Source organism: Bos indicus, chromosome 2 (assembly GCF_029378745.1).
Source record: "Bos indicus isolate NIAB-ARS_2022 breed Sahiwal x Tharparkar chromosome 2, NIAB-ARS_B.indTharparkar_mat_pri_1.0, whole genome shotgun sequence".
NCBI classification, from domain to species: Eukaryota; Metazoa; Chordata; class Mammalia; order Artiodactyla; family Bovidae; genus Bos; species Bos indicus.
This window is the reverse complement of record NC_091761.1, coordinates 921,073-934,744: the sequence shown is the minus strand read 5'-3', so window position 1 is coordinate 934,744 and position 13,672 is coordinate 921,073. Positions and strand designations below refer to the sequence as shown.

Here is a 13,672-nt window from a genome sequence, read left to right as displayed (position 1 = left end):
TTGACTTCATTTTCTAAGCCTCTTTGGGATATAAAATAATATAAAGTATACATTATCTTTATTATAAGCTACAACAATACACTGTTGGGTCTGTAACATAAAAAATGTAACATATATAACAATAATAAAGAAAGAAGTTACATGTATATGTATGGCTGACTCCCTTTGCTACTCACCTGAAACTATCACAATATTGTTAATTGGCTATACCTCACTACAAAAGGTTTCTGGTGTTTAAAAAAAAAAATTACAAAAAAAAAAAAAAAGCAGCAATGCAGCTGTATAGGAGTAATATTTCTATATCTACCTGGATTTAAATTAGTATAAGTCTGAAGTAGATTCCATTAGCTAAAATATAATGGTAAATCCTAGAGCAAATAACTAAAAAATATGGTGAAAAATCATTAGAGGAATTAAAAGGTTACACTAGAGAAATTCACATAATGCAAATAAAGCCATAAATGAGTAGAGAAACAGAAAATCTACAAGATGCATAGAAAAAGAGTAAATGGCATAAATCCAACTGTAAAAATTAAAACAGTAAATGCCAATTGATTTATAGTATTGTTCAAGTCTTCTACTTCTTTGCTGATCTTCAGCCTTGTTTTTCCATCCATTTGAATGTAGGATACTAACATCTCCAACTACTATTTTTTTTTTAATTTTTATTTATTTGGTTGCATCAGGTCTTAGCTATGGTTGCCCCACGGCATGTGGGATCCTAGTTCCCCAACCAGGGATCAAACCAGCGTCCCCTCCATTGGAAGGCAGATTCTTCACCACTGGACCACCCAGGAAGTCCGATCCAGCCACCTCTTTTAATTGTCTCTCTCTCCCTTTATTCTGTCAGTTTTGCTGAAGCAAAACTGGGTGTTGTTGCCAAGTCCACATGTATTTAGAAATGTTGTATCTTCCTGAAGATTGAACCATTTCATCATTATAAAATGTCCTTCTTTGTCTCTAGTAACAATTTTTGTCTTAAAGTTTATTCTGTTTAATATAAGCATGGCCACTCCTGCTCTCTTGTGTGTATAAATAAATATTCTTGCTTATTATTTAAAATAGCTCTGAATATCATTCTAGATCTTGAAGATTGTTTTACAGCAAGTGAACACACTAATTTACTCAACAGCTTTTCAAAATTCTATATATGATATTCAGCAGATTTCAGGAACTTAGAAATCAAGGAATCAGTCACAACCTTTTCTGTTGGGGGTCTATGCTGAGGGCATGGGACCACTGCTACAGCAGCAGCTAGAATGTGGGCAATCCTCCTGCAGTTCAAGGATGCCAGTACAAGGGGACCCACTGAGACTCTCCTCTTTCACGGCTTTCACTATCGTACAACACTACTATAGAGCGTATGCTTTTGCTGGTTTCAAATGGATTCTCACTAAAATGGGGAAGGACCTGGGATACTAGGAATGGAGAAATAACAAGATTTTGGTCTCCCTTTAGTCAAAGGGTACAAGTCAGCTGCAAGTGTTTAGGGTCCCCCCACTCATACTCCCCAAGAGGAGATTGAATTTGCTGAAATGCAAAAGTATTGCAATCACCTGCACCTTTTAAGTCAATATTAGGTAAAATTTTTCTGCTTTAATAGGCATTAAGTTACACTTCTAACTATGTATCAAAGTGGTACTTCTCCACGTGGGCCCCAAGGACCCCAGTTCAGCAGTACCCCCAGTGCTCATGGAAGAAAACCCACTGCTCTTTCTGCTCATCCACCTGTGCAGTAGCTGCCCCAGGCTCCATCCTCTTGCAGCCAGAAACTCTTAGGAGCCTGCCTTCCACGTTAGGCCTTGGCCCTGCTATAGACATTATTTTCTTATGTTCTAAAATGACAGTTTCTTCATAGTTTCACCTTCATCACTGTCCCTAAACATCTTAGTTACTTAGCTGACACCCTCAGGGGGCCCTTGTTCAAGCTTATGTTCATGCTCATCCTCTTCCAGGCTGATGTCTGGGACTCTTCAAGTTCTCTGGCCTCAGCAAGAACAAGGAGCTCAGAACTGTAGAACACTGATGATTTTCTGTTTGTTTATTTGACTGCACTCATGCCTCCTCCCCTCCACTCCTAAGGATGGGTTCCAAAGGCAGCAATATCTAAAGTCTAGAATTTTTTTCTCCCCTCATACTGGAAACCCTGGATGCTGAGAGTTCAATGGTTGTTTATAATAGCTGAACCATAAGACAAAGAACTGTTGTGCAAACACAAAAGAACCTTCTCAGGATGATAATACCAATTGGCAGTGATGTTGTCTATTGATAGTCTATTGTCTACTGATATTGATATGATAATATCAATTGGCAGTGATGATGGACTATTGGCTTTTAAAACCTTCCATTTAGTTATAAACATGTGTCAGAAATGTCCTTAAAATATTACTTTCTAGCACAAAAATACAGACAGTCATCTAGTTTATGTACCTCCTGATCATACCACAGGAAAATTACTTCCATTCACGTGTGCTCCCAAGAGGAAGAACAGAAGTTGCTACAAACAGCAAAGCAGAAGTGGATCATTAAGTCCTTTACTAGCTAATTAATGCCTTAACTTAAAAGATGCTACATAGTTTTTACAGAGTTCTTTAAAAAAAAGAACTATCAAGAAAATTTCTTTCCTGACACCAACTAGCTAAATGAGAGCATTAACTAGACTCAATTTGGGTACTTGGTATTCACCAATGTATGAATGGAGTTAGTACCTGAAGTTCTTATTAGTACAGTTAGTACCTGTATGATTCTTATTAGATATGTAGAATCTACTTTCCTAAAGAAATAGCTAGGCAATTTTGAAAAAGAAGAAAAAACCTGTATGACTTATACTATCTGATTTTAAGATTATAAAACAACATAATCAAGACAGACTGACATAAGTATAGGCATAAACAATAAAAAGCTAAAGCTCTAATACTTTGGCCACCTGATGCAAAGAGCCAACTCACTGGAAGAGACACTGATGCTGGGAAAGATCAAAGGCAGGGGGAGAAGGCGACAACAGAGGACAAGATGGTTGGATAGCATCACAGACGCAATGGACATGAATTTGAGAAAACTCCGGGAATGATGAAGGACAGGGAAGCCTGGCGTGCTGCAGTCCATGGGGTCGCAAAGAGTGGGACACAATTGAGGGACTGAGCATATAATAAAAACAGAATACAATTCAGAAATACACTCACACATGTACACTCAGATCATGGACTAAAGCAGCAGTATAATTCAGTCAACAAATGATGCAGAACCAAATGTCTACCAGGAGAGACAACACTGAACCTTGACTCATACCTTCACTTCAGTTCAGTTCAGTCGCTCAGTAGTGTCCAGCTCTGTGATCCCATGAACCGCAGCATGCCAGGCTTCCCTGTCCTCCACCAACTCCCGGAGCTTACTCAAACTCATGTCCATTGAGTTGATGATGCCATCCAACCATCTCATCCTCTGTCATTCCCTTCTCCTCTGCCTTCAATCTTTCCCAGCATCAAGGTCTTTTCCAGTGAGTCAGTTCTTCACATCAGGTAGCCAAAGTATTGCAGTTTCAGCTTCAGTATCAGTCCTTCCAATGAATATTTAGGACTGATTTCCTTTAGGATGGACTGGTTGGATCTCCTTGCAGTTCAAGGGACTCTCAAGAGTCTTCTCCAACACCAAAGTACAAAAGCATCAATTCTTAGGTGCTCAGCTTTCTTTATGGTCCAACTCTCTCACATCCACACGTTGACTACTGGAAAAGCCATAGATTTGACTAGATGGACCTCTGTTGGCAAAGTAATGTCTCTGCTTTTTAATATGCAGTCTAGGTTGGTCGTAACTTTTCTTCCAAGGAGCAAGTGTCTTTTAATTTCATGGCTGCAGTCACATCTGCAGTGATTTTGGAGCCCCCCAAAATAAAGTCTCTCACTGTTTCCATTGTTTCTGCATCTATTTGTCATGAAGTGATGGGACCAGATGCCATGATCTTAGTTTTCTGAATGTTGAGTTTTAAGCCAACTTTTTCACTCTCCTCTTTCACTTTCATCAAGAGGCTCTTTAGTTCTTCTTCACTTCTTCACTTTCTGCCACAAATGTGGCATACCTTGACTCATACCTTAGTCGTATACAAAAATTAATTCAAGATGGCTTGCAAAAAGATCTTAATGATCCAGATAACCACAACGGTGTGCTCACTCACCTAGAGCCAGACATCCTGGAGTATGAAGTCAAGTGGATCTTAGGAAGCATCACTGCAAACAAAGCTAGAAGAGGTGACAGAATTCCAGCTGAGCTATTTTAAATCCTAAAAGATGATGGAACAACATACTGGTTCAAAATTGGGAAAGGAGTACGTCAAAGCTGTATATTGTCACCCTGCTTATTTAACTCATATGCAGAGTACATCATGTGAAATGCCAGGCTGGGTGAAGCATAAGCTCCAATCAAGACTGCCAAGAGAAATATCAATAACCTCAGATATGCAGATGACACCACCCTTATAGGAGAAAGTGAAGAGAAACTAAAGAGCCTCTTGAGGAAGGTTAAAGGGTGAAAAAGCGGGTTTAAAACTCAACATTCAAAAAACTAAGATCATGGCAACCGGTCCCATGACTTCATGGCAAATAGATGGGGAAACAATGGAAACAGTGACAGACTTTATTTTCTTGGGCTCCAAAATCTTGCTCCTTGGAAAAAAAACCTACAACAAACCTAGAGAGCATATTAAAAAGCAGGGACTTTGCCAACAAAGCTCTGTCTAGTCAAAGCTATGGTTTTTCCAGTAGTTATGTATGGATATGAGAGTTGGACCATCAAGAGGGCTGAGCTCCAAAGAACTGGTGCTTTTGAACTGTGGTGTAGGAGAAGACTCTTGAAAGTCCCTTGGACCACAAGGAGATCAAACCAGTTAATCCTAAAGGAAATCACTCCTGAATATACATTGGAAGGATTGATGCTGAAGCTGAAGCTCCAATACTTTGGCCACCTGATATGAAGAGCCAACTCACTGTAAAAGACCCTGATGCTGGGACAGATTTAAGGCAGGAGGAGAAGGGGACGACAGAGGATGAGATGGTTGGATGGCATCACCAACTCAAGGGACCTGAGTTTGAGCAAACTCCAGGAGATGGTGAAGGACAGGGAAGTTTGGCATGCTGAAGTCCATGGGGTTGCAAAGAGTTGCACACTACTGAGAGACTGAACTACAACAACAACATTCATGCAACCACTGGATATTTTTTCAAAGGATATTTAACAGCATGGGGATGAGCACAACAACGGGACGTAACCTGGCACACAGTTTTCAAGGTACATGATGAAGAGATATACCATATCTGACTGGGGGTATTTATTTCATTTTTCTCTATACCCTATGTATTATATATATTTGGTACACAGGATTTATTCATTAAAATTCAATGTTGAAATATAAGTATTGAATGTGACTAAGAGAAATACACCTAATTGTAACAGTAGTTACCTCAAAGTGAAGAGATGAATACTTTTTATTTTCCTATTCATATGTACTTCCCAGATTTTAAAAAATGGCCACATTTCTATAATCAGGAAGAAGATGCTCTTTTAAAAATATGACAATGCCCAGAGTTCTCTGGAACGATATGATTGTTTAGCAGAGCTCTGATTGGGCATGGACCAGCGAAGTAAACCCTCTGCCTGCCCACCCTCCCTGGCTGATGCAGGCAATATCCAAAAGAATCAGTTTACAGTCACAGATTTGGAAACATTAGGGAATGGCACAGATACATAGGGAATGTGGGATTGAGCATATTCTCCTTGAAAACTGTTTTTTCCTAGTTGCTCATCTTTAAAATTTTTCTAAAAAGGGCTATTTACTCATTGAGGACTTAAAGTATTGGAAATATAAATTACATTATATTTATACTGTATCAATAAACATTTTTGAAGAAAAAATACACTCTGTCCAACAGAAGTTCAATAAGATCAAGTGGTATTTCATGCAGGAATGTATATTAGTGATCTAGTCCCATGTTTGTCATAATGAAAAAGATTAGAAATTATTTACCTTAATGTTTTAGGGTATTAATTATATATACTTATTTATAATAAACCAGTATCATATTATGAACTTTTTTCAAATAAATTATGAAACTCATTGGAAAAGTCCTACTTGTAGGTGAATTTATGTGTTAATATCTTCCCCTTCACTTTTCCTACAGGCAGCAGGAGAGAAAGACCACCTTCAAAGTCAGCCTGAGCTGCGTTCAGATCATGGTACCACCAGTCCTGTATCGAGTGCGAGCCTCAACTTCTCTCCTACATCACACCTCCTGGGATCCATGTCCCTATACTGTCCCCTCACACTCTGAACTTGGGCTGGCTCTGAGTATACCACTAGAATGTGGCAGTGGTAGTATTTTAAGACTTCCAAAACAGGTCACAAAGATCGTTCAGCAATCCCTTTAGTCTTTGGAAGATTCGGCCTCGATGAAGCTATGCAGCACATAAGGGGTATGACTTCCCTGAGACCACTATGGTGTGAGAAAGCCCAAGGTAGCCACGTGTGAAGAGACTACAATAGTGACAGAGGTAGGGAGGAAGGGGGAGAGAGAAATAGAGAGGGGGCTCAGGACTCCCCCTAGCTGTTTCAGCTGTCCCGAACAAGCAAGTGAAGAAATCATCTCAGATGGCTCCAGCCCCAGCCACCGTCTGACTGCAACCCACTGGAAGACCCCAAGGAAGCAGGGCCTATCTGAGTCCAGACAGAGGCATGAGGCTGGGACATCATGAGTCTTGTATAAGTAGCAGCCTTCTTTACCTTCTCTTCTTCTGGAAATACTACCAAGTAAACCAGATATGTACAGGCTATGGAGACACTTGATGCTCTTAACAACTGCACTGTTCTCCCCGTGTTCCTCATCAATGGTCTCCCCTTGGAGCTGGACAGGGATCAGGGTTAGAGGTTTTCAGATCCGGCAGTAACTCTGGTTTCTGTTGCTTAGCAAAGGCCACAGATAAATGAGGTCAGCTCTGAATAATTTGAAGAAAGCTTACAAATAAAATACAAGGTTCAGTTTTACCCTCTTTACTACACGGATACTCGTGGCCAGTTAGATGTTATATTGAGTACCCACCATATGGCTCCCCGTTGACAGGACATGTCCCCTGCCTTGAACAGCCACGATCCAGGGGGCACACAGACAAGTGAACAAGCCATTAGACCACAGGTTTCAGGAGCAGAAAAGGGTTGAGGACAGACACAAAGAAGACATACAGCAGGAGGAGCCAACTCCATCCGTTAGGGTATGGAGGACTCACAGAAGCTGAGAAACTAATCGCAGGCCCAGAGGGCGGCGGGGGTGAAGACAACATGTGTCCATCTCATCCCTGGCTGTGGGGGTACATGCACCTAGGTGTGTGTCTGGGAATGACAAGAGAGGCAAGGAAAAAAGTGTACTTTCGAAAGCCAGAGAGCACGTGCCCTTCAAGTCAGTACAGGAGGCTTGAGACTAGCAGGCGGGATACTTGGATCCCAGTTTTCACTCTCATGGGACAACTCACTCACCTTCTGAGCATCTAACAGTTTAACTACACACTTAGGCTGTACTCTTCTCAGGAAAAGAGACTATGAAATCTGAAGAGGATTTTTTTATTGTGGAAAAATACATATAAAAGTCACCATTTTAACCATTTTTAGGTATACAGTTCCATGGCATTAAGTACATTCACTCTGTTGTACAAGCACCATCATCCATCTCCAGAACTATCCCATCTTACAAAGCAGAAACTCTGGGTAAAAGAGAATATTTAACAACAACTAAAAAGAAACTCTGTGCCCATTAAACATTAATTTTCCACCCCTCCTTCTTACAGCCCCTGTGATACCATTCTACTTTCTGTCTCTATAATTTGACTACTCTAGATACCTCATATGGGTAGAATCATGTAAGGTTTGTCCTTCTGTGACTGATTTATTTCACTTAGCATAATGTCTCAAGGCTCATCTATTATGCAGCATGTGTAAGGATTTCCTTCCTTTTTAAGACTAAACAATATTCCTTTTAAATGTATATACCACAATTCGTTTATCTATTTATCCATCAATGGATATTTGGGTTGTTTCCACACTTTCTCTATTGTGAATAATGCTCCTATGGACAAGGGTGTGCGGATATCTATCCAAGTCCCTGCTTTTATTTCTTCTGGATATATATACTCAGAAATGGAACTGCTGGCTTATATGGTAATTCTACATTTATTTTTTGAAGAACCTCCATATTGATTTGCATAGCAGGTGTACCATTTTATATTCTCAAGAACAGTGCACAAGGGTTCCAATTTCTCAACATCCTCACCAATGCTTATTACCTCCTACTTCTTTTTAAAACAACAACCATCCTAACAGGCATTAGGAGGTATCTCCTGGTTTTGGGCTCCAAAATCACTGCAGATGGTGACTGCAGCCATGAAACTCAAAGACACCTACTCCTTGGAAGGAAAGTTATGACCAACCTAGATAACATATTCAAAAGCAGAGACATTACTTTGCCAACAAAGGTCTGTCTAGTCAAGGCTATGGTTTTTCCAGTGGTCATGTATGGATGTGAGAGTTGGACTGTGAAGAAAGCTGAGCACTGAAGAATTGATGCTTTTGAACTGTGGTGTTGGAGAAGACTCTTGAGAGTCCCTTGGACTGCAAGGAGATCCAACCAGTCCATCCTAAAGAAGATCAGTCCTGGGTGTTCATTGGAAGGACTGATGCTGAAGCTGAAACTCCAATACTTTGGTCACCTCATGCGAAGAGTTGACTCATTGGAAAAGACCCTGATGCTGGGAGGGATTGGGGGCAGGAGGAGAAGGGGACGACAGAGGATGAGATGGTTGGATGGTATCACCGACTCGACGGGAGTTGGTGATGGACAGGGAGGCCTGGCGTGCTGCGATTCATGGGGTCGCAAAGAGTCGGACACGACTGAGTGACTGAACTGAACTGATCTGGTTTTGATGAAAGGGAATTTTTTAAAAGTTCATGGTTCTTCCAGGCCTAGGACATTCTAATAGAGTTATTCATCTGTGTAGATCTCCAAAGCCTCCAGCAAATCCATACATATGACTTTCCTGAGGCTGTCTCTACAGTGTCTGTCTGAGGGTAGGACATCATTCCCCTAGCTAAGAGGCTCCATCCTAGCCTATCTACCAGCACAGGAATTCTAATATTGCAACTGGCTTTCAACAAACATCTTTACACTCGATGATTACCTTGTTTCTCTTTTAAAAGCTCTGCTTCAAGTGGGTTCTAACACTAAACATATTATCAATGTCCTGTAGCCCCAGGTGCTCCCGGACCTCTTCCCATCTTCAGAGTCCTTCAAAGCCACCCCAGAAGCGAGGCAGTTCACCTTAAGCCTGTGTTGTTGATGGTGCTCCTAGCCTACCCATTTTCATTCCACGCATGGTATTCTATTCAAGGTCCTTTCAAGAGTGAGTGAAAGCTAGTAACAGAGGAAGCTGTACCCCAACCTCTCCCAGCCAATAGAAGGGCTGTAACCAGAACGGTGGCTCTCCTGAAGCTGAGACTCAAAAGAAATGCTGGGGCATGGCAATGCAATAAAGTTGAAACTTTCAGTGAGACAGCTTTTTGCAGTTAGAAACCATTCCTTAACACAAGAACTTGACTCCCCAGTTTTCAGCCACCTCCTCTGTCCTCCCATCTCCTCCATTTCAGTCATTTCATAATGGCCAACTATGCTGCTTGTCAGAAAAGGCAGAAAAAGGATTCAGGAGGAGTCGATTTTGAAACTACGTGTCCTGGGTACCTACAACAGTGTCTGACATATAATAAGACTTTCATGAACATCTGCTGAACAAATAAAAACTAATTTATCAAAACAAGACTATATGTCCATACTCTACCATTATGAGGAACCCAGCTAGCTTGAATTAGTAATGGTGGATAGTAACTGGGGAAGAATGAAATTAGCAAATATTACATTTTCACTCATTAATTTAAGGACATAGTGTGCAAGCATAAAAAAAAACATCAATAATTTTTTTTCAGGTTTCTGTGGGGTTTTTTCTTATTCACTAACTCCCTTGAACACATAAGCTGAGCTGAAACAACACATTTAGTTTTACTCAATAATCATTGTTTTCTGTTAAGTCTATATTCAGGTTTCCTTAGATTTTACCTAATGTCATATGGTCACGTGTCCTCAGGCTACTCCTGGCTCTGACAGTCTCTCAGACTTTACAACCTTGACAGGAGGGCTGCAGATATTTTGCGGGCTATTTCTGAATTCAGCTTTGTGTGGTGTTTTTCCCACGGTTAGACTGGGTTCAGGAGATCATGTACCCATCCTATCAAGGGCATATATGTTGTTTATTTTTGAATTACAGCAAATACTTCACCCTAAAGCCCCTCAAACTGACAGGTGCTCTCTGAAAAGTGTGCAGCTGCCAGATGGCTAATTCCTACCTTAGGGTTTACAGCCACATCCAAGGGAAACTACATTAGATTTCATTTAGATCTTATGTATAGACTGCAATTGGAGAGGGCAATGGCACCCCACCCCACTCTTGCCTGGAAGATCGCATGGACGGAGGAGCCTAGTGGGCTGCAGTCCATGGGATCGCTAAGAGTTGGACATGACTGAGCGACTTCACTTTCACTTTTCACTTTCATGCATTGGAGAAGGAAATGGCAAGCCATTCCAGTGTTCTTGTCTGGAGAATCCCAGGGACGGGGGAGCCTGGTGGGCTGCCGTCTATGGGGTCACACAGAGTCGGATACGACTGAAGCGACTTAGCAGCATAGACTGCAATGTTTTCCCTTTGAAGCTGAATTCTTTAACAAATATCTATGATTTCATATTTTCTCTTGAGGTTGTAGGTCCCTTTATCTCTTTCCTCAATTCACTCATGGCTGAACATCCAGGGCACTCAAGAGAGTTTCACTTGCATTCTAGAATTAGAACTATTAAATGAGTTAACTTATTCTTAAACCCATGACCTGGTGGCTTCCTCCTTCCCAGAAAGCTCCTAACACTATTCTTGTAGAACACAATGAACAACCACAAGACCTTCTCAGTCCTTCTGGACAGGTTCATTAGCAGTTTAAAGCATGCTACATCTTGCCTTCAGTAAACAGTCTCAACCTCTCTTAGCACACAGGAACACTGGCAAAAACTCGGCCACATCTCCCACTTTCCATACTGATAAGCAGTGTCCACCTCAAGCAATATTCAGTCGGCCCATTCTTGATTACTTTAATCTGTCTTTCGTGTTCTTCACACTGAAAATCATTTGTAGTCAAATCAGTTCAGTTGCTCAGTCATGTCCAACTCTGCGACCCCATGAATCACAGCAAGCCAGGCCTCCCTGTCCATCACCAACTCCCGGAGTTCACTCAAACTCACGTCCATTGAGTCAGGGATGCCATCCAGCCATCTCATCCTCTGACGTCCCCTTCTCCTCCTGCCCCCAATCCCTCCCAGCATCAGGGTCTTTTCCCATGAGCCAACTCTTTGCATGAGGTGGCCAAAGTACTGGAGTTTCAGCTTCAGCATCAGTCCTTCCAATGAACACCCAGGACTGATCTTCTTTAGGATGGACTGGTTGGATCTCCTTGCAGTCCAAGGGACTCTCAAGAGTCTTCTCCAACACCACAGTTCAAAAGCATCAATTCTTCAGTGCTCAGCCTTCTTCACAGTCCAACTCTCACATCCATACATTGTAGTCAAATAGGTCAAATCTAAACCAAAGACGGTTCAAGCCGAGGACCTCAGGAACAGAAGACGCAGAAAAGCACAGACCCCGAGGACAAGCGCCTTCTTGGCCCACAAGTCCCACCCTGGCCTGCCTAGCGCACATTTTTTCTTCTGCACTGATATGGCCACTGCGGGGAGAGAGGTCAGCGGACCCTGCCCTCCAAGTGCACCCCAGGCCCGAGTCAAAGCAAAGGTGGGAGGCCTGTCGCACCTCCCGGTCCGGCAGTGGACTCTGACCATTCCAGGAATACTGTAGACAAGAAGCTTTCCCTAAGCAGCCGGCGAATGCAGGTGACAGGGACACTGGGAGACAACCAGAGGGCAGGTCGGCGGGCTGCAGGGCTGCAAAGGGATTGGGTCTGCGAGGTAGGAAAGAAGTCTGCTGGAAAAATCTTATAAAACTGAAGACGGCCTTGGCAGCCGCTGGGAAGAAAGAGAAAACAGTGGCGGCGACACCACTACCATCGCTCAGGGCGGGCGGCTGATTTCCCCGGCAGCTATGCTTGCAGAGACGCTCCTGGCGCGCGGGGCAGCGTCTGTGCTAGCGCTTTGGGTGGGCTCAGGGGTCTCTCGCCCGCGCAGCTCGCCCTTCGGAGGTGCCCCGCTCGGTCTGACGACCCGAACACTCCCCTACTTGAGGCAGCTCCTCTCCCAACACCCGGCGGCTGCTCCCCCCACACCCCCCGCCCCCACCCCGAGCAGGGCCGCTGCCCGCCCTACCTCGCCGCTTGGCGCGCACGATGCCCTTCTTCTGAAGCACGAACGTGGACCCGTTCACCAGGCTCGACACTACGGCCACGCCCAGACCGAGCGACACGGCGGCGGGGCTCGGGCTGCGCGCCCCCTCCCCGGCCGCCGCCGCTGCAGCAGCCGCAGTCCCCATTCCGCCCGTGCCCGCCCTCTGCGCCTGCGCGCTCGCCAGCCCGGCCAGAAGGCGGAGGCCGGCTCCTCGGCAGAGCAACTGGGCTGTGGGGCGGGGGGACCTTGGGCGGCACGGAGGCAGGGTGGAGTCTGGGCTCCTCGTGGAGGTCAGGCGGAGGGTGGATCCCGAGTTCTGGGAGGAGGGTGAGCGCCGAGAGGAAGCGAATGAGGGTTCGGAGCGCCTTAAGAGGCCGCGATGGTGAGGGATGGAGCGAGACGGTAGGTGGGTGGGTGTAGAGGCAGAGTTTCCAGATTTGGCAACTGCATATAGAGGACCCCCAGTTAAGTTTGCATCTCAGATAAACACATAATTTTTAGTGGTTGTCCCATGCAATATTCGGGACTGAAAAAGCGCCAAGAAGACGCAGTCCTAACTGGGATCATGGACTCCCACAAAGCTGGTCCGGGATCAGCAGGGAGCCGCCCCTGGGGCCTGAAGCCAAGCCAGCTATGGAAACTCAAATGGGACCACTAAATGAAGTCATCTGCCTCCGCACTGGAGCAGTGAGCTTGTGATCATACTGTCTATCCCAATTTATTTTTGATAAAACATACCAAATTTCAGAAAACACGGAACAGTATTTTAAAATTACTCAAGCGCACTCAGTTCAGTTCAGTCGTTCAGTCGTGTCCGACTCTTTGCGACCCCATGAATCGCAGCACGCCAGGCCTCCCTGTCCATCACCAACTCCCGGAGTTCACTCAGACTCACGTCCATCGAGTCAGTGATGCCATCCAGCCATCTCATCCTCTGGCGTCCCCTTCTCCTGCCCCCAATCCCTCCCAGCATCAGAGTCTTTTCCAGTGAGTCAACTCTTCGCATGAGGTGGCCAAAGTATTGGAGTTTCAGCTTTAGCATCATTCCTTCCAAAGAAATCCCAGGGCTGATCTTCAGAATGGACTAGTTGGATCTCCTTGCAGTCCAAGGGACTCTCAAGAGTCTTCTCCAACACCACAGTTCAAAAGCATCAATTCTTCGGCGCTCAGCCTTCTTCACAGTCCAACTCTCACATCCATACATGACCACAGGAAAA

General features: G+C 43.9%; 1 protein-coding gene across 1 annotated transcript in view; it reads right to left on the bottom strand.

Moving 5' to 3' along the window:
- Nucleotides 1-12,644, bottom strand: part of NIPA1 (NIPA magnesium transporter 1) — a 50,078-nt gene extending 37,434 nt beyond the window's left edge. Inside the window, exon 1 of the mRNA XM_019968692.2 lies at nt 12,438-12,644. Coding sequence (XP_019824251.1) covers nt 12,438-12,600 — 163 coding nt within the window. The 5' untranslated portion in view covers nt 12,601-12,644. The remainder of the gene's footprint in view (nt 1-12,437) is intronic.
- Nucleotides 12,645-13,672: the final 1,028 nt, after the last annotated feature.